Source organism: Castor canadensis, chromosome 11 (assembly GCF_047511655.1).
Source record: "Castor canadensis chromosome 11, mCasCan1.hap1v2, whole genome shotgun sequence".
In the NCBI taxonomy this organism is placed as follows: Eukaryota; Metazoa; Chordata; class Mammalia; order Rodentia; family Castoridae; genus Castor; species Castor canadensis.
Genome location: NC_133396.1, coordinates 78964049 through 78986221, shown reverse-complemented (window position 1 = coordinate 78986221; position 22173 = coordinate 78964049). Strand labels below are relative to the sequence as shown.

The 22173-nt window shown below is 42.8% G+C and overlaps 1 protein-coding gene and 1 pseudogene across 1 annotated transcript in view; one reads left to right on the top strand and one right to left on the bottom strand.

Annotated features, from left to right (window-relative positions):
- Positions 1-22173, bottom strand: part of Niban1 (niban apoptosis regulator 1) — a 148430-nt gene that overhangs the window by 18669 nt on the left and 107588 nt on the right. The window contains exons 6-8 of the mRNA XM_020177066.2: positions 11829-11944; positions 2896-3000; positions 2441-2603 (exon numbers count right to left, since the gene is read on the bottom strand). Of these exons, the coding sequence (XP_020032655.1) occupies positions 2441-2603; positions 2896-3000; positions 11829-11944 (384 nt within the window). The remainder of the gene's footprint in view (positions 1-2440; positions 2604-2895; positions 3001-11828; positions 11945-22173) is intronic.
- LOC141414014 (non-histone chromosomal protein HMG-17 pseudogene) lies at positions 5543-5833 on the top strand (annotated as a pseudogene).

Genomic DNA, 22173 nt, shown 5'->3' with positions numbered 1-22173 from the left:
TCCCTACCTCAGTTTTCTTATCTGTAAAATGGAGATCATGAGAGCAATGAGAGTAATTACTTCTTCGGGGCTATGGTGTGGATCAAATAAGTTTACTGTTTTCAAGATGCTTAGATGGAGGCGGGACTCTGGAAGCAGTCACGAACTATTAGCTCTGGTTCTATCTGTTGATACTGTCATTCTTTCTACTTGCCTAACACTCACACAGAACCATCACTAGGGGGCGCCCACAGTTATCTGAAGTTGAAATGGGATGGTCTTTTTGTTCCTGCCTCTCTTAGAGCTTTATCATGTTTTCTTTCTGCTTGTAAAAATCTTGTTGTCTTTGTATCATCACAGCTCCTCTACTTCAGCAGAAGTGGAACAAATACTTATGGAATGACTTAAATAATGGCAGAGCAGAGCTAACACTGAGTGGCTCCATTCCAGACAGCCACATGGGAGAAAATGGAAAGTCCACTACTCAATACTCCCAAAGTTTTGTCAAAATCCAAAGCCCTTTCTCAGTCAGCTTGGAGCGCCTTTCTTTACTTTAAGGATGGAGAAGCAGAGGCCTGGTTAAAATGTGGGTCTGACATTTCACTTTGAAATGACTAGGTCACTACTTCCTGACAAGGTTTCTTTTGGTAAACAACTGAGCCCAGGCAAGAATCTTCTTCTATCCTATAACGATCCAAGGGAGTCACAGTATTTAGGCAAGAGAATGGTTTAATTCCAGCCATGCACCAGAGAGCAGGCTGTTGGCCTAGGTGTTGGTGCTGGTGGTTTTAAGTTGTATGGAGAACTTGGACACATTGTCAAGTCTAGGTGGGTTGCGCTCATGGAGTGATAAGACCTGGGTAGCACACAGACACCACACGCTGGGCACTCTGCAGTGAGCTGGGCTGTCATCTGAAGAGGGCCTGAGTTCCAGAAGATGATCCATGCAGTCACTACCCTGCTAGACAGCCAGCTGCAGGAGCACAGGAACGGGTTGCACTGAAGCCCCAGCGCCCTACCCAGAAGTACACAGTAGTTGGTGAGTGAGTGAGTGATAATCAGTTCTGGCTGTCTGAGAAGACTTTTTTGATGAATGCTATAGATGAGCCTGTGTGCTCACCTGGAACAGCAATGGGTGTGCTGTGCTCACTGGATATTCCAGGGGCCCCAGAAGGAATGGAAAGCCAAAGGGTGGATCTAAGGCCAGCCAAGGCCTCCTGTGTGGGAATAGGCAAACTTTTTTCTGTTAAGGGCCATATAGTAAATATTTGTGACTTTTCAGTCCAAAAGTCTCAGTTCCAGCTATTCAGTTCTGATGCTGTAACACAAAAGCTTCTATAGATAGCATGTAGATGAACAAGCATGTTCCAGTAAAACAGTATTTAGAAAATCAGGTGGTGGGCTAGATTTGGACTGTGAGCTACAGGTTGCCAGGCCTATGCTTGTGATCCCTCCTGATTTCAGACAGATACACGGACAGTCCACATGACTGCCTTGTGTTGGAGTTGGGGCTAGAAACCCAGATACATTGCTCTAAACCAAATTGGTAGGTTTTCCGGTCAAAGGGAAATCCACTCTGCATTGATTCAACTATTTCTTGAGAGTCAGGCATGGAAGTAGGCTCTGAGTATACTTGAGTAAACCAAGGAAACATGGCTGCACTCTTTGAGAGCTTACAGCAGAAAGGGGGAAGGCAGAAGCCATTGTAATTCAGTGTAAGATATCCTACAGCTGTCTGGGCATGGTGGCACACGCCTGTAATCTCAGCACTCAAGAGATGAAGGCAGTAAGATCATGAGTTCAGGTTACCCTAGGCTACATTATGAGACCCTATCTCAAAAAAAACAAAAAGGCCTACAGGAGGGGCCAGAATACACCAGCACCACTGTGAGGCAGGAAGCATGGTTTCCTCTACTGGTGTCCATGAATCTTCCATGGAAAGGTCTAGGCTCTTAACAGTCCCTATGACACAATCATATTACAAATCCTATCACCTCCTCCCAATTTCATCAGCTCAGTTCTCTAAAGCCATGCACAGCCATCCCTGGTAGTTTTGAGCAACTGGTTCTAAGACCCAGCCACCCTCCTTGTCTCCCCCACCTCTGAGGATGCTAGAGTCCAAGGAAACCCAAGTGCCTGATAAAAAATAATGTATTATTTCCATAAAGACCTATCCCAACCATATACTTCATACTTCATGTCACCTGTAGGTCACACGTAACGCTTAATATAATGCAAATCCTATGTGGACAATCAAGCTGTATTACTAAGGGAAGAATGACAAGAAAAGAAGTCTGTGCATGATCAATGTAATTTTTTCCCAATAGTTTCAATCTGTGCTTGACTGAGTTCACAGATCCGGGACCCACACACACGGAGGGTCTCCCATATTCTAACGGTGCATGGATCACTAAGTGGACGGCTTCTTTAACTATCAGGAGCAGGCGATATCGCCACCCACCTTTGATCTTTCCAGTTAGAAAGTTCTTGGAGTTCACAACCTGATCCATGTCTGAGCGGATGGTTCCTTCCAGGCCCTTGGTCAGAGCTCTGCATTCCTCCTTCATGGCACTTAATCCCTCCGAAACTTGGTGTTGAACCAGGGTGTAGGCCTCCTCCAGGAGCTGCAACAGGGAACAGCACATGAATCAGACTTGTGTACAAGGGCCTGAGGGAGTCAGGAGCAGGAGGAAGCAAGTCCACCACATAAACAGAACTGCACATGCATTTGAATTTTTCTCTTTCAAGTCGTTTGGATCAGCTCTTATATAAGTGAGATTGAGCAGTTTTTGAGGTAGGCACTTCTCTAGCCAGGGAAGGAATTATTGAAAAACAACAACCAATGCCCTAAAAAGAAGAGGGAAGGGAGCATATTCATTTTGAACAGCATAGTTGTAAAGAGACATCATCACTTACGCCAAACCAGGCCCTCTTTCTGTCATTCTTCTTCCCCTTCATTTTTGGCAGCAGATCTGTCTGAAGAGTTGGCAGAAGCTCCTCCATCACCAGGTTACTCAGGATCTATGCAGTGGAAGAGAACCCACACAGTCAGTCAGCTGGCGATGGTCAAGCAGTGATGACTGTTTCTATCCCAGGCTATGTGAACTCTGGTAAGGGGTGTGTGTGTGTGTGTGTGTGTGTGTGTGTGTGTGTGTGTGTGTGTGTGTGTGTGTGTGTGTGTGTGTGTGTGTGTGTGTGTGTGTGTGTGTGTGTGTGTGTGTGTGTGTGTGTGTGTGTGTGTGTGTGTGTGTGTGTGTGTGTGTGTGTGTGTGTGTGTGTGTGTGTGTGTGTGTGTGTGTGTGTGTGTGTGTGTGTGTGTGTGTGTGTGTGTGTGTGTGTGTGTGTGTGTGTGTGTGTGTGTGTGTGTGTGTGTGTGTGTGTGTGTGTGTGTGTGTGTGTGTGTGTGTGTGTGTGTGTCTGAGCCCACAACCCCATCCCACACTTGCTAAGGACATACTCTATCACTCTATCTACCTCTCCCCCACCCACCACCTTGGTTAATTGTTTAATCTTGGTTCTGAGGCCACAGAAATCTCAACTGAGGCAATCAGAGAGAGTAAACATTCCTACACATTCACACAGAACAGAAACATCTGCTGTTTTCCCAATGGAAAGAACAAATTCCTCAAGTTCAGACTTCTCACATTCAAACTAGAAGGACCTAGAGCACTTAGGATGAGAGGAGAGATTTCAATTAGGCATCCTTCAGAAAAACTGGGAAGAACCTTATTTTTGACAAAGGCGCTAAAACCATACGATGGAGAAAAGACAGCCTTTTCAACAAATGTTGTTGGGAAAAGTGGTTACCCATCTGCAAAAAACTGAAACTAGATCCATGTTTATCACCCTGTACTAATATCAACTCAAAATGGATCAAGAACCTTAATATCAGACCTGAAACTCTGAAGTTACTACAGGAAGGAGCAGGAAACACTCTGGAACTAATAGGTATAGGCAAGGACTTCCTCAATGGAACCCCAGCAGCCCAGCAACTAAGAGAAAGGATGGACTTCATAAAACTAAAAAGCTTCTGCACAACAAAAGAAATGGTCTCTAAGCTAAAGAGACCACCCACAAAGTGGGAAGAAATATTTGCCAGCTATACATCAGACAAAGGACTGATAACCAGAATATACAGGGAACTTAAAAAACTAAACTCTCCCAAAATCAATGAACCAATAAAGAAATGAGCAACTGAACTAACAGAACTTTCTCAAAAGAAGAAATTCAAATGGCCAAAAAACACATGGAAAAAATGCTCACCATCTCTAACCATAAAGGAAATGCAAATCAAAACCACACTAAGATTCCACCTCACCCCTGTTAGAATAGCCATCATCAGCAACACCACCAAAAACAGGTGTTGGCGAGGATGTAGGGAAAAGGAACTCATAAACTGCTGGTGGGAATGCAAGCTGGTACAACCACTCCGGAAAAAAATTTGGAGGATTCTTCAAAATCTAAACATAGATCTACCATATGATCCAGCAATACCACTCCTGGGGATATACCCAAAGGAATGTGATACAGATTACTCCAGAGGCACCTGCACACCCATGTTTATTGCGGCACTATTCACAATAGCCAAGTTATGGAGACAGCCAAGATGCCCCATCACTGATGAATGGATTAAGAAAATGGATTCAGCCATGAAGAAGAATGAAATCTTATCATTTGCAGGTAAATGGATGGAACTGGAGAACATCATTCTGAGTGAGGTCAGCCAGACTCAGAAGACCAAAAATCGTATGTTCTCCCTCATGTGTGGACTTTAGATCTAGGGCAAATACAGCAATGTGTTGGACTTGGGTCACATGATAGGGGGAGAGCACATACGGGAGGTATGGGGATAGGGAGGAAACCCAAAACATGAAAGTGTTTGATGTCCCCACTCCACAGGCACTAATACAGAAACCTTAAAGTGACAGAGGTCAATATGGGAAGGGCATCAGGAACTAGTGAAAAGGTCAGGTAGAGATGAACCACCTTGGGTTGTAACACATTTGTGCGTGGAAGCAATACTAGGAATCTCTCTGTATAGCTATCCTTATCTCAACTAGCAGAAATGCTTTGTCTTTCTTCTTATTGCTTGTTTTCTCTTCAACAAAATTAGTGATAAGGGCAGAACAGGTTCTACCTAGAAGCAAGGGGGGTGGAGGGAGAGGGTGGGGAAAGAGGGAGAGGGCAGGGGGTAGCGGGGGAGAAATGGCCCAAACAATGTATGCACATGTGAATAAATGAATAAAAGAAAAATTGGGAAGAGAGGGCTGGTGGAGTGGCTCAAGTGGGAAAGCACCTGCCTGGCAAATGTGAGGCTATGAGTTCAAATCCCAGTACTGCCCCCCAAAAAATGGGAAGAAAGTTGTGCTTAGTCCTGTGGCTGAAGCCAGTCTGCATCCCCTGGGATTATCATTCTTCCTCACGCTCCCTCATGACCTAAGCGTCCTTATTCTCTTTCCCCTAGTGTCTCCTAAATACCATCTCCAGCCTCCGATGTTTACAAAGGGAAAAGAGGAACAGTGTGGAGAAGAGGTGGGAGCAACAACCAGACCAATCAAAACCCATGCTTACATCCTTGTCTGTGTCCACTTTGCCCAAGAAAATGGCTGAAGGGGATGCTGAAGGAGTTCAAGTCAAAGTGAGAGGAAAGCCCCAGAGGAGCTCTGCAAAGTTGTTGGCTAAACTGCTCCCCCAAAAGTCAGCCTAAAAAAGGGCTGTGCAAAGAAGGGAGAGGATGCACCCAAAGGGACAAAAGAGAAGCTGATGCTGACCAGGATGGAAATAACCTGCAGAAAATGGAGATGCCAAAACAGAGCAGGCATGGGAAGTGGAAGGTGATGGAGATGCCAAGTGAAGTGTGTGCATTTTTGACGACTGTGTTTTTGGTGAAGGTAGAGTTTGAAATATTATTTCTAAGAAAGTTTTATAAAAATTCAGAATTTTGCCAGATGCGGTAGCATACGCCTGTAATGTCAGCACTTGGGAGGCTGAAGGCAGGAGATCATGAGCATCAGGCCAGCCTGGACTATGCATAGTGAGACTGTCTCACAAAACAAAACAAAAATGCAGAATTCTCCTGTACTTGTTTCTAAGCCATGTAGTTGGCACACAGACGATTTGCGGGAAAGGGGCTTATGTCACTAACAAAAGTTCCCAGAGCTAGATTGGTGTAGGGGAAACATTTTCCCATTGTTTCCAGGACCTTCCTCTTGGTTTCTAAGGATTCCCTGACAATGACTGACACACCACCACCTAGGCAGTGCATAAGCGAAACTTCATTTTTATGTTTTTGTCTCCCTCTTGTCTAGCCTTCAGTGTAGACCTAGTCACCTGTTGGAACCTAATCAAACTGGTCACCAACATGTCAAGCCATCTGGGCCTTCTAGTGATGCTGTTAAGACGACATTCCTCAAAAGAGCAACGTTTTTTTTTTTTTGGAGTATGTGAATCTTTAGGTAGATAATTCTGCCATTTTCCTGAAAGCCAGAGTTGGCTCATGAAAAACTTTTTAGCAACACACTAAATGCAAAATGTCAACCTTTTCTCTAAACGTTCCCTGTTCAGACCATCAAATGAAGTCATTATTAGGTTTTATGGTGGCTTTCTGATTTTGGCAGTCCATTGAAGAAGGGAGCATGAAAATTGTTTGATACTGTGAATTGCCTGTATCCTGAAATACCATGATTGCTTATGAAAAGTATCTTTAACATAGCTTTTTAAAAAGGAAAGAAAAATAAGCATAAATACTTTGACAAAATTGGATATTTGTGACCTAAGCAGAATTCAGGAGAGGAGAGCTAAAGTTTTTAGGGTGTTTTTTTAAATCATTCCCAAATTTCTCCTAAAATTTTGCTTGGATCAGTAAAAATTTTTCTTTGGATCTGAGCAGAATTCGACATATCCATTCATCACCACACTCCATAGGCACTGGTCCTTCTTTCTTTGCAATGCCCCCTGACTTGGGAGCAGCTTTGCCACGAAAATTTACTTTTACCATGAATCTCTTGGGGCTCACAGCTCAGCTTTCAACAGCAGGTTGTAGGTTAAGATTTACAAAAGGGCAAGAGCAGTGTTGAGAATTGAAGCATCCATAGAGACATCTGTTCTATGTCGTTGAAATAATATTTATTCAAAATAATTGACCTCCTCATTCTCACTTCTAATAAAAATCCCAATTATGCTCTGGGAATTAGGGAAGATTTTCTCTGAGGTCACTGGTCAGCCTCATGCTGGTGAAACCCTCATAAGAGGTCACTAGCCTTTCCTTTCACCAGGCTCTGGCTGCACTGCACAGGAGCACACCCAGGGTGGAGATGGACAAGTTGTCCAGGCTAACTGGGCCTGTGGGTTAATGGGAGGGAAGCCGTTCAGGTCAGGGCAGCAGGCGGGGCTCCTGTCACCTGCAATGTGGGCCTGCCTTGTGTGATGAAGATGGCAGGTAATAGGGGCAGATTTCCGCCAGTTCTGATAATTCATTGGCGTAATTAACCATTTTCTGGGGGCAGTCAGGAGTTGAACCACCACATTCTGAGGAGTTTAAGAGGAACTTGACATGTGCAAACTCCACAGAAATCATCAAGTCAGCAATTAGATTCTGTAGGTAATTAATACTCCCTGGCCACATCCTGCTCAATGGGGTAAAGTCCCTGTTTGGAACACATCTGCCCAAGAGTCATCCAGTGTGACATGTGACATGAGGCAAGGGAGCTAAGCGAGACAGAGACTGAAGACAGAACTCATAATCAATGGGAAAAATTATCTTGGTTAAGAAGCATTAACCTCACGAATCATAATAATTATCCTGATTCATTCTTTTGCACAGATTGGTTTGAATTTGAGCATTCAGTGTGAAAGGCCAAAAAAAAAAATAAAAAAGAATGTTCCATTTGGGTGGGCTTACAGTTTTCTTTTAGTCTTTCCCACACAATGTTCCAAGAAATTTGGTTCTATTTTACAATTTAGGGAGTTGGAAAGGAAGTATGGGGGAAAGGGGGAAAGGGAAAGTGGGTGTCCCCAGGGTAAGTGATGGAGGTGGGGCTTAGGAATAGCCCCAGGAAAGAAAGAGCCTGCTTTGATGGAGGCCAACGGTGTCTCATTCCAACACCACCCTCCTCCTTCTCTAACCTTAGCCCACTCCCACCTTGTCCTCACGCTGACTCTCTCCTGCCCAGCACCCACTCTGGAGTTTGCTACCCTGGCCAGCTCTCCATAAGCAAGTCCTAAGCCCTTGGGCTTTTTAAGGGGAAGTAGTTAATCTAATAAATAAATCACTAATGAAGGACTTCTTTAATTTCCTCCCCTTAAAACAGGATCCATTGAGTTTTACCATAAGGAACCTAAAAATACAGTTTTGTTAAAAACAAAAAACAAAAAAACGAGGGGGGAAGGTATTGGGCCAGCCTAATAGGATGTGGTGAGTTCAAACCTTTGCCACACATATAAACAAGCAAACATGTTATTAGACTGATCAAAACAAACCAACCCAGGCTCACTCACTGCAGGCCACACCCCAGTACTGCCTTCCAAACCTGAAGCTGTGAAGCAGAGGTGAGGCCCAAAAAAACACACCTCCCCCCTTCTAGCCCCAGGCCCCTTGTGTCACTGAAGAGCTGTGGGTGAGGCCATTTAAAGAGAGCCAACACTCAAGATCCTTCCACAGAAGACAACTCCAGAACATATGTCTCCCTCCCATCTGGCTGATGGAGAGGCAAATAAGAAATCTAACCAAATAACTGCAGCTACTTTACATTTTACAAACTGCTTCCCTCCCGATCTCACTTGATACAGTCATATTGACAAGTAGAAAATATGTGGATGTTTTTACTATTATACAATATTTTCACCTTAACAGTCTGTCAGGCAAGCTACTCTGAGATACTTCTTTGCCTGGACCTAAAATAACTGTCACCAGAAGGGCCTGCCATACTCACTGTATGAGTCATGACTATGAAGAGAACTGTAACATGGCCGAAGACCTAGTGGATATGGGCCACTAGCCTAAAGATTCTAAGAGTGTTATGAGTAAGTTCACAGCAGATAAGACAGGAAAAATGCAAATAAACTCAGGGCTTTAAATGAAAGACATCACAGTCTCAAACTCAGTTGTGCTATGTCGTGTTCTTTAATTATTTGACAGCTTCTTTGGGCCCTGACCTCTTTTTTAAAGCAATTTTTTTGGTGGTACTGGGTTTTGAACTCAGGGCCTCATGCTTGCTAGGCAGGGCCTCTACCACTTGAGAGTCACTCCACCAGCTCTTTTTTGTGTTGGCTATTTTCAAAAGATAGGGTCTCAGGAACTATTTGCCCAGGGCTGGCTTTGAACCTCGATCCTCCTGATCTCTGCCTCCTGGGTAATTAGGATTACAGACCTGAGCCACCAGCTCCTGACCTCCTTTTGACAACTGCTTCATGGGTCCCCTCCTTGTATTAGAGGGTATGGGTATACTGAGTCCCTAACCTTATGAGACCCAGCACAGGAAAGTTCTGGAAGCTATTTTTTTCTACCAGCTTCTTCTGGAAAACTAACTCTGAGATGCCCTTCTGGAGCTCACACTTTTAGGAGTCTGTGGTCTTTCCAAACACACTTAAAGTCTTGGGTCACTCAGTAGCTTTTGCTATAGCTTTTACTGCTCTCTTGTCTGCTTTTTTGTTTTGTTTTGTTTTCTCATTTATAGCATTATTAAACTGCAAAGACTGTTTCGCACTGATGCCTATGATACCCACATACGTTCATACCCACATAAAGCCACATACACACATACACATACGGGGCTATCTTCTAGATGCTTTCTATGTGTGTCTGGCCTCAACACAATGGTGAGGATGAGTCAGTCAGGGCTCTTGCACCTTAGAGCACTTAGCACTGTCAGTCTAAGGGAAAAAGTAGAAAGTAGACAAAAGCAAGCACAAAAAACCAACACCCAGAAAGGACTTAAGTGACTGTTTTCAAGAGCACCACAAGAGAATGTGAGTTGACCTAAGATTCCAAGTGAAAGGAAAATATTGAGTGGCTTAGCTGAATCCAGGAGACAAATCAACATGCAACTTTATCTATCCTCATGATTGCTACTGATCTTTGCCCTGGACCAGGAGGTAGAAGAGATCATGTCCGTTGCCACTTGTGCACTTAACATGTGACCCCAAAAGTATCAGATCCACAGGGCAGGAGCCATTCTGTCTTGTCCATCTCTGGATCACCAGCACCCAACACAGTGCCTGGTACATGGAAGGTGATCAATAAACAGTTACTGAGAAAATAAAGCCAGGCAAGTGGCTTGATTGTAATGTCAAAAAAACCTTGGTTTTCTCATTTACAAAATGGAAATCACAATAACTGCCCACTCCACCTTAAGACCATTAAGACAACAGAACTGGTATTTGAACATTCTGGGGTATCACACAGAGGCATTTTAAAACTGGGCTATCTATTGCATATTAAATACATTGGCTATTTAACATGCCAATCTGGTATCAAATGCTTTAATCTCCTCTTCTTATATCTTGGGTTTTCTTTTGGGTTAAGTACTGTCAGTCTTTAGCCCTCTCAAATTTATAAATGGATGTGCTTCCCCGAAATATCAGAAACCAAGAATTGATTAAAGCTACGAAATAAGTCTCAGGTTGGAAAAGAAACGAGTTTAGAGTCTATGGAAAGATGAAGAGAGAAGATTCTGGATCAATGACAAAGCAATGAGAGCGACTCCACAGTCATGAGAAAAGTTTTAGCTTTGGATGCTTAATGGCCACACAGAGGCCACAACCCCATCTAACATCCTCCAAGTATTGGTTCCCTCATAACAAATTTCAGCAGCCCCCAAAAGACGCATTCTGGGAGATGTGCCAAAAGCAAAAAAGGAACAGCATTCTTAAACATTATGTTCTTAAAATGGAATAATGCCCACAAGCGTGCAGCCTCGTCCTGGCTAAAGCAGCCATATGACTGGTGTCATTGTGGCGTCTGGGGTCCTTTGGTGATTATAACACTGTTCCTGAGACCAAGCCCTCTGAGGCTCTTAGCTCACAAGCATCACTTAACCAGGATCATGGGAAATTATAATGGACCATAGTGGATAGAAAGCAGGAAAGGTAAATGAAACATATAGATAACTGCCTAATGCTTTCTTTGTTTCTGTTCATTACTTCATTGATATATCATGCAGTGGATGAGATAGCAGTGTGGCAAACACTTCAACAACACTTCACTTAATTCTCGTGACTTTGCAAGTCACATTATTACAATCCAATTGTAATAATCATTACAATCCAAGTCTGATTATCCCACACTGCACTGTATCACACTACTCATGTCTGCTTCTAGTTTGGAAGCATGAGGTCATTTGAAAGAGTAAGTCTTTTCTTTATTTTTATGGTGGGACTGGGGCTTGAACTCAGGGCATCATGCTTGCAAAACAGGCACTCTACCATTTGAGTAGACCTCAAGTGGACCTGCAATCCATTTTGCCCTAGTTATTTTGGAGATGGGGTCTTTCCAAATATTTGCCCAAGCTGGCCTCAAACCTAGATCCTCCTGATCTTAGCCTCTCAAGTACCTAGGATTATAGGTGTGAGCCACTGGTGCCCAGCATAAATCTTTTTATAGAGGTCAATGAGAACAGCTCTGCCCACTGTAGTTAATAGTGTTTTGGCCTGCTCAACCTGATGCCCACTCTGGTCATCTTTGTACTGGGGGCCCCTAGCTTGCTCACCAGCTGCTCCTAGACAATGAGGTGCCAATGGTTTTGGAACATGTTTCATTCTTACAATTTCTGTTGGATCTTTCATTAAAATGACTCCAACCTCCTTCCACACAGACACACAGACAGGACCCAACATTCCGAGTTCTATCTCACCTGGGTCTCATCCCCAGTGATCATCTCCCATGAGCCATAGTGACCCTTCTCCTGTCGAAAGAATTGCACAGCTTCTAAAAAGGCTTGGGCTTCAAATGTCGTCTGCTTCATGTAATCTAAAGAAAAGAGGAAGGGGCGTTTAGCAAAGTGAAATGCTCTGTTTTACATTTTTCTGTGGTTCTCCACGTGTGATGTTCAGAGAAAAAGCACCGTCTATTACGAAGCATGAAATTATCAGACACAGACAAAGCTAGGCCAGTACTCAACCCAGAGTTCACTTGCAAGCGAACATCACATTACTTCCTCACCACCTGAGCGGATTAATTCCATCAGTTACTGAGCATAGTGGTGAGTCCCAGAAGCAGGATCATCTCAGTTGCTGTCTCTTTCAAAGGCTTCCCATATTCCCCAAGTTACTCAGTGACTTCATGCCACCAACCATAACCACTCACCCCTACAAATGGGTCATTCGTCAACATGGATATGACTCCAGAACATCCCCTCCCAGTTTTCCAAGCAAAACTCCAATTTCTTTGTAGCCTGATAACAGCTTTCTGTCAAAAAGGACATCTACATAATATGCTAATTTATGCAAATGAGATTAATTGCTCACATTTATATAGTAGGGTACTGTTCCTCTAAGCCCATCACCTATTTCATTGAGATCTGACAAAAATAACCCCAAGGAAAATGTTATTTTCCTGTTGTGTTGCAGATGAGAAGACCAATCAAAGTACAGAAAGATGACTTTATTGCCCAAGATCATAGAGCTGGTGGATGGCAGAGCTAGGGTGAGACCCCAAGCAGTCTAACTTGGAGTCTACCTCTAATCATTAAATGCATCTCCTCACAAACTAGCTTTATAGGTTTTATCCTTTTAAATGGTACTGTATCTCAGAAATAATAGTCTACCTCAAAGGTATGGAGATCCAATGGTGGGATTTTAAATAGGAAAGAAAGATCTGGGGCTGAATGGCCTTCCCAGAATTCCACCAATTAATTACACCATGCATGCAGGTGTCTTCCTTCCCATCACAGAATACTAGCTCTTGGAGGACACAGTGGTAAACAGTTGTAGACTTCTAGTGAGGAAATGAAGTTTAAAAATAATCCAACTGGGAGCTGGGAGTGCAGCTCAGTGGTAGAGTGTGTGCTTAGCACGCACGAGGCCCTGGATCCCAACGCCAACACAAAGGAGGGAGGGAAAGAGACAAGGGAGGAAAGGAGGGAGTGAGGAAGGAAGGAAGGAAGGAAGGGAGGGAGGGGGGAGAAAAAGAGGGAGGGAGGGAAGGATGGGGAGGGAGGGAGGGAGAAGGAAGAAAGGAGGGAAGAAGAAGGGAGGAAACCAGACAATCAATAAAGAAATGAAATCTTAGAAAGGGGTAATGAAGAGAGTGAAAAGGAGCAGGTTTTCTGTCCCTCTCACCACAAGGGCACAAAGTTCTCTTGCCGGTAACAAATAATCTCATTTCTATCAGGACAACATGAGGTTGATCAGTTGAAGGTGGCTGTGTCAGCAGGGGACCGTCATAGCTTTCAACAGTGGGATTACTCAGTCAAGGACTAAAAGGTTGACATGTGACCTAAGCAGAGCTAAAACAGGATCAGTCTGCTCTGCCCCTGTAAGGTGACAATGAATAGACTGTGGATCATCCTTTTGAGATTGGCTTACTAGATCATAAGCCCCAGAAACTTGAAAAAGAGAAAATACAATTCTGGGCACAACATCTGTAAGAGTTCAAGCAAAATTCTTCACAGTGGGGATACCAGAAGCCCAGAAGCAACACCTGTAAAACTCTGTAACAGGATCTAACATTTCTAATAGTAACACAGAAATCTGGTCAAAAATCACAAAAAGGGCACAGCCCAAGAATCAAGTTTTCAGATTGAAGCGTTTTTCTTTTCGTTATTTTTTTCTGGCTTGGCAGTGGAGTTAGTGTTGAACCTCAGACATTGGAAGAATGAAATGTAAGGTTTTACTATGAAGTTGACACCACCATTGCTAGTGCTATTCCCACAAGGGGACTGTAATATGGGGCTCACTAAACTGGGAGGAACGCTACCAGATGAGATGGAAACTGTAATTACTGCATTGAGACTCAAGACTGACTCACGCACTCTGATCTTTAACAGCTGTATTCATTTTCAACCCAAGGAAACAAAGAGATGGAAGAAAATGCAGTACTGTATTTGGATGGAGTGCATATGGCCAGATCTGCTAGCTAAGGAATGGATTTTTAAATTCTTCATGTCCTCACAAGAAACAACGTTTCTTAGTTCTGCTGACTTCAGTAAATGGAGGAGGTATTTTAAATCCCGTCCATTATTTTATTATCCCGTCCATGTTTATATCAAAGGAAACTGACACAAATGCTGATGTTTGCATTGCCAAAGATCTCTGGAAAAAAAATAACTGAAAAGATCGGATGTGGAGACAATGGTGTGAGTGTCAGGGAGAAGTCAAGGAATGGAAGGAGGGATAGAATGTAGTAGTGGTGGAAGTGAAGTATTTTAACACAGGCAAAGAACAGTATTAGGAATCAAACAGACCACCAAAGAAATTATAGTCACTGATAGCTGGGCAAATAGTGCATGCCTGTAATTTCAGCTACTTGGGATGTGGAAATTGGGAGGATTGATGCTCAAGGCCAGTCTAAGCAAAAAGTTAGTGAGAGTCCATCTCACCAAACCAACCAGATGTGGTGGCACAGTGTGTAATCCCAGCTATGTAGGAGAGGAACTTGGTTGGGGACCAGTCTGGGCAAAAAGCCTGAGACCTATCTGAAAAATAACTAAAGCAAAAAGGGCTTGGAGGTGTGGCTCAAGTGGTAGAGCACCTGCCTACTAAGTACAAACTTCTGAGTTCAAACTCCAGTACATTCCCTCCAACAAAGAAACGAAATTATAGTCATTGAGTGATGAATCAGAGAATGAGAGCTATTTACCACTAAGACAAACTAGAGCTGGGCACCAGTGACTCCCGCCTGTAATCCTAGCTACTCAGGAAGCAGAGATCAGGAAGATAAAGGTTCAAAGCCAGCCCAGGCAAATAATCTGCAAGACCCTATCTCGAAAAAACCCATCACAAAAAAGGGATGGCAGAGTGGCTCAAGGTGTAGGCCCTGAGTTCAAATTCCAGTAATGGGAAAAAAAAAAGAGAGAGACAGAGAAAGGCAAACTAGATTTTAACTACTCCCTTTCCAGAGTGAAAGAGCTAATTTACTGATTTATCATTAGATTTTCAGCTTATAAACTGATTAAATAAACTGAATTACACAAAACTTTTTGAACTGATCTGCCATAGGTTAGGCTGCTTTATGAGTACTTGTTCTTATGATTATAAACAAAACTCGATAGCAATTGCCAGCCCAATAAGCTCATAAACTCTGAAGACAGAACCACGATCCTGCAAAGGTAACACGAGCTCCATCTCTCTTCAGCTGTGTGCAAAGGCAATGCCAAACTCAGAACGCACAGGTGTTAGAGAGAAACCAGATCACCCGTCATTTGATCAACTTCCTGCTACAGAATTCCAGGGAACAAATCCCTGGCTCACGACCGCCCTCCCTGCTGCCAAGGAGCAAGATGAGAGTTTTTGGTTCAGTGGCGCCCAGAATCCATAGTGGTTTCTAGTCTTGAGGCCATCACTTTGCAAGCAGACTTGCTTGCAAAGATGTCACCCCAAATTCTCCTTTCCCGGCACACTGTCATGACAAGGTTGCTCATGGAGACAGGGGCACTGATGCCTCCTTCAACTCAGCTCCCTCATTTTATGGTTGAGGGAACTGGAGCAAAAAGTAGTTAATGTCTTAGCTGAAGGTCACACAGCTGGTCTGTGTCAGAGTCAAGAGTTGAAAAAGTGGCTCTGGCCTGTCATAAGCAACCTTGACATTCAGGCTTACTGAAGGATGAGAGTTGGAAATCCTCTTAAAGGTTACCTACCCACGCTCTGGCCCCATGTTGGGATCCTTCAGAATCCCAGACGAACACTCCCATAGCTTTGGCTTGAATATTTGTAGTGACAGAAAGCTCAGAATTTCATGAAATAGTTCTTTCCATCTCAGAACCACTCTGATTATTTGAAAATATTTCTTGCTATGGAGCCAAAATCTGTTTCCATGAACTAATTCATCTCATTTCTCCTTTTCTGAACAAAATGGACCAGTTTTCTCTTCTTCCATCTGGTAACTCTACAAAGCAGTAATCAGGCAAAGATACTTACTTTCCTTTAACCTTCCCTTAAACAACATACTTATCTCTTAAATGTGGCATCTCTTTCCTTCCCCCCTTAGTCATCCTTTCTAATTTATCAACATCTCTTTAAAGTTGGCCCCTAGAACTGACTCTAATACCAAGGGTATGGTCTGACTAGCATAAATGATGTAAAGTAGATTACTTTCCTATTTCTGATTTCAAATCTTTTTTTCTCTCTCTCTCTCACTCTTTTTTTAATACAATTGCATCATCCTGTGTTCTCATACCTCTCTTGGACTCCAATAAAATCCCTAAATCTTCATATAAAACTCTTGCCAATCTAAGGCTCTCCTAACTTGTACTTTTGACATTGAAGGACAGATTTTAATGTTATCTCTATTAAATTACAGCTTGCTGTGGTCTGGCCAGTGAGACAATGCTTGCCAAAATCATTAAAAAATTCTAATTCTGTCCCCCAACCTTTCACCTCTGTGTCATAAGGAAATGTGGTCAGTTTGCATTCTTGGTGTCTATCCAACTCATGGACAAAGCGGTCACCAGCTCAGGGGCACAGACAGAGCCCTGGGGAAGTAGCAGCATTTTAGGAGACACATGGGACCCACACTGAGTAGTTCTAGGAATACACTGTAATCCTCATCCACGAAGTTGCATATTTGGGAGAGATAATGAAGGATTTTTGCAAGGGAAGGAGATCTCTAGGCCTCTTGGGGAGTTATTCAGGGGGCCAGCCAGAGAGGCATCACTTTTGGGTTTTTCTACTTACACAGATTTATAGCACATCTGAGTCAAAACCGAAGCTCTGAGGCCTGTGCAGTCACTGTAGATTTTGCCTCTAGATCTGGGTTTGGAAGCTGCCTTGTTGTTTTATTTTTTTGGTAAACTGTGCCAAGCCATGTTAGCCGATCTGCCTGTTGATTTGGGGGTTATGTAACACCATTACTCACTGCACTGCTATGGGTTCTTGTCACTGATGCACACTGCTAAACCGCCTTCAGCTTCAGGTCATATGGCCTGGCCTAGGAGAGCTGCAGGGGAGGCTGCTTGCCTTCACTTCTGTTCTAGAGCAAGGGCGGGAAGGCGAACAGTGAAGGTGATCAATGTTTACTGAGTCACTACCATGGGGTAGGAACCATGTCTCATGTAATCCTTCCAACAATCCCATTAGGTAGGAATCAACACCCTCTACTCTGAAAGGATGAGGAAATTGAGTTTCACAAAGGTAAAACAGCTGAAGGTGATGTTTGGTCAAACAAGGCCCACTTGCCTCAAAATCCTATTATAACCATCTATGGTTCCATGCTTCACAGCTTCTCATTTTGAGATAATTTTAGATTCTCATGCTATTGCAAAAAATAATACAGAGATATTCCATCTACCTTTCCCCCAGTTTCCTCCCAAGAGAACATCTTTCAGCCCTGTAGCACAATAATGCAACTGTGAATTGAACATGTGATCCACCCTTCTTACTCAGCTTTCGTCAGTTTTACATTCACCACGTGTGTGTGTGTGTGTGTTTTCCAGGTTAATGTTCATTATTTTAAAAAGGATTTTTCCATCTCAACGTTTAGAATCCTATACTTCCAGATTTTGATCATGGAGTAGGGTCTATCTTAGCCCAAACTCTTCATTTTACAGCTGAACCAATTGAAGGCCAGACATTGCTAAAAATAAAACAACACAAATGAAAATCCCCTCACTGGAATCAATAGTGAGTAGCATCCATTCTGAGGACAATATAATAAAAGTTTGATTTTTACTTAAAAGCTTATTTATTTTTTACCAACTTAAGCAAATATTTATGACTTCATTATAAGTAACTCTTATGAGAACCAACCCCCAAGGACAGGGAAAAAATTGGTAAATTACCAGAGGTCCCTGAACTAGTAGACTAAAATATTAACTATTTTAATTGTTAGACTAAAATATTAATCTCCTGTTCAAATCATATCTGTGTTAGTGGACACAGATCTACCAGGAGTAGAAGAAGGATGTAGATCTCCTTGAGGTCCAGACACCCAAGGATAAGCTCCAATGGTGCTGCTCTAAGTTAAGGTACAAAGATCCAAGATCTCCCTCAGGGTAGATAAAATGCTTCTAAAACAAGTGGAAGAAAGGTGTTTCTGGTGAATTTTGTTTTGAGAGATTTTAACCACCCAGAAAAATCTACATGCCTCGTCTAGCCAACATCAGATATCTCATACATTCTTGTCTTGTCCATAAAAGCAAAAAGACTATTTGTCAACAGAGAAGAGGAAGTGGTGACTACCGGCCTAGAAAAAATAGCGACAGACCGGCCTTGCTTCCTTCAGATAAACACAGCAGACTGATAGATTAGAAGGCTGTTGGAGACAGCCTGTATCTAGATTTTTGCAAGGCAATTATCAACATCTCATATGATTTTGATTGACACACTAAGGAAATTTAGATGGGCTGATAATACAAACAGACACAGAAAAATAGTTATCTAAATAATAAGTGTTAAGGACTGAGGTATTGACACCATGGAGGGAAATCTACAGGGTACTCAGCTTCAAACATCAATCAATTATTTGGTAAAGGACATACATGTATATGCTATAGTTATCAGCTTTTATCCAGTATATCCTGGAAACTGAGGTAGGTCCTAAAGATATAAAGCCAAAAAACTAAGGTTTTGAACTTCAAGTTCCTCACAGTCTACTGGATTATAGACTCAAGACCCAACATAAAGTATGATATGGTTAAATAAATCTGGCACTTAGTCCAAAAATGCAACCACAAAGGTATATGGTACGTGCCAACACATAGTAAAGTTGTAAAGGTACAAAATTTGAAGAACTTCCCCAAATCCTGGGGTCTCAGGCGCCTAGGAGATGAGTGCAAGTCAAGGGTATGGTATGACATTTGTCCACAAAGCAGGTGGGGTTGGACCTCAGAAATGCAGGTTGCAACTAGGACAGTGACAGTCCTCAGTGGTTTCTGAGACCTGGCTATTCTGAGATTATTATTCTTTGCTGTACCATTGTCAAACAGTACAGTATGTTACAAACATTTTTAGATAAAGAAAAAAAGGTGGAATTTGACCAAGAGAATTAGGACTCCCACGGCTTTGGAAAGAAAGATCCAGAAAGAAAGGATCTTTGTGTATGGGAAGCCCCACAATGTGAAAGAACATTGGCTTTGGTCCATGTAGATTAAGACACAAGAGTCAGGGCTGGTGGCCTAGAGTGTGGTCTAGACTTTAACCCAATATGGGGAACAAACCCCTAACATTCAGACTTATCTCGAAGTGCAATAAACTCCAACAGGATGGCAAATGTTCCCCCAGGAGGGAGGCTCCATCAGGGCTGAGCTACCTTGAAAGGCAGGTGGACCTGCCCAACCACTCATCCCCTTCATTAAGCCTCTAGTGGTACCAGTACCTCCCCAGAAGCACTTCTAGTGGTGACACTTTACATGATCCTGTGATGGACACCTTTCCCTTAGACCACAGGCTCCAAGAGGACAGGGGAGGCAGTATTTAAAATCATCACTGCAACTCCATCCTTAATATATAGTACTCATTAAATATTCAAAGAAAGAAGGGAGGACGGGAAAGGAAGGAAAAGAAAGGAATAGAGTGGAGTAGAGAGGAGGGAGAGAGAAAGGGAGGAGGATGGGATTAATATGGTAGAGGGAGGACTGGATAAAATCTTGTGGAAAGGTCATTCTAACCCAAAATTTCACAGCTACAAACAAAACCCAAATGAATCCATGTCTGAATGACTCCCCTTCCCGGCGGGTAAAAAGAGCTATTGAAGGGCATTGATGTACTCTACCCTCATGCTCCTCAGACTTTTGTGAGCATCAAGATCCCCAGGGGGCTTGCTAAAACAGGGTGCTGGTCCCCACTCCCAGAATGTCGGATTCCAGGGAACTGGGGTGGGGCCCAAGTGTCTGCGTGTCTAACAAGCTCAGATGGCACAGATGGCACAAGTCCAGGGACGTACTTTGAGAAGCAACCCTCCACTCACCGTTAGGTGAGCTGCTTCTAGACACCAGAATCACCTTGCTAATAATTCTATTCTTGACTCAGGTCTGGGATTGGACCCAGGAATCTGCACTGAGACAAGCTTTCCATATGCTCCTGTTGTAGGTGCTTTCTAGAACACATTTGAGAAAAAATATACAGAAGAAAGGCATATGGTAAAAGACTCTTGAATGTTTATGGTCTTGGTATCTTGTTTCTTCATTAACAGGTTAAGAAATGTCCTTTTTGTTAACTGTTCACCCATTTAACACAAGTAAAATCTCATAGTTACTCAAAGTGATGTTTAGAAACAGTACTATGGGGCCAGGCATGGTGGCTCATGCCTGTAATCCTAGCTACATGTGAAGTGAAAATAGGAGGATTATCTTTCAAGGTCATCTTGGGCAAAAGCAGGAGATCCTACATGAAAAATAACTAAAAACAAAATGGCTGGGAACATGACTTAAGTGATAGAGCAAGTTTAATCCCCAGTACCAAAATTAAGTAAAATAAAAGCCTAATAGTACTATGATAAAGCTTTATCCAAAAACTATATGGGTAAAGAGGTAACCCTTTGGGCAAGATGGATGCCATTCCAAACGATTAGATGTCTACCCATGGAGAGGAGCCCCTCCCCCTCCTTTCAGAAGCAGTCCTGGACTGCACGTAAATCCTCAGACATAACCCAAGTGGACCTCATTTTCCCTTTGTGCTACTCAGTGGATATATGGTCTATAGCTTGTATATGACAGCCCTCTTTTCTCTAGCATAAATGAGCTCAGTTTCTTTTACCTTAAGTTTTTTTCAAAGCCTTAAAAAAAAAAAAAAAAAAAACCAAAAAGCCCATGTTTCCACCTATTCCTTCCCAAACCCAGGACGGTGCCATCAATTGCTTCGTTCTGAATACCATGAAAATGCTCTGTGTGATTCACTGCTATGCTTTCATGAGCCTGAGTTCATCTGTCACCCTGTGAACCTCAGCTAGCTGGACAGAGTCAGGCCAAGAGGACAATGACACAATCAGTTACTTCCTATCTTCCCAGGACAAATGGATGTAGCTTTATATGAGTAGATTTGTATTCTACGTCAATAAGTACAGAACAATCTCCCATTCCTCTAATAACTGTTTGTGGAGATGCTGCTGAAATGTACTCAGGAAAAGAAATGAAAACTAACCTCAGCAAAACAAATGAAAACTATCTAATTCCCTCTCTAAAATGGAAAGGTTAAAGTATCTACCATAGAATATCTTCCAGGCAGTTGTGGCAAAGCACATACTTTGGTTATCTTTCAGCTCAGACCATGGAAACTGGGTCATATGACTGTCAAGGACATTGTAGGGAGTTGTGTGACTTACTCCCTGCAGGCAAAAATTTACAATTTAGAATAAGCTTGAGTGTTCAGATAAATGGAGACGACACTCCTCTAGTCACAGGCTGATCCTTCATTTTTACTGGAACCGTCCCTTATTTCTGGAAATAGCTACCTACAAACTGACCTAACACATCACTGTAGCACTGAAAAATTAGAGGGATTCTTCCTGACTGATTCTACAAATAACACCTTGCTCTTACCCAGGTCCATGGGAGCACACTTTCTATAAGTGAAGGCAGACAGTAACATGACTGGTCATATTTACATTTGAGGACAAATCATTGAATTCTATTGGCATCACTTCATCTCCTATCCAGCATGCTCACTAGTCCAGTACTGCCTGATGATGCTATCTGGAGATTGTCCACTCATCGTCATTACCAATAATTAGTAATCAAATCTTCCTTGAACTTGTAAGAAGATTCTACAGTTTACACCATCTCATTTGATTCCTACAGCAATTTCATGAGACTGGCAAACCAGATGTAATCATTCTATGTAGGAAATGGGGAAAACTGAAAATTAAAGCTTAAGATATTCATGGGCCAAGGTCATATCAGTAAAGAACTCCTTTATCAGGTCATCAAATAAGAATTAGAATAATAGGCAGAGCTGGGCATGATGGCTTATGACTGTAATCCCAGTTACTTGGGAGGCAGAGGTGAGTAGGAGGATGCTAGTCCAAGGCCAAGCTGGGTAAAAACTTAAAGACCTTATCTGGAAAATAACAAAAGCAAAAGGGCTGGAGGAAATGGCTCATGTGCTAGA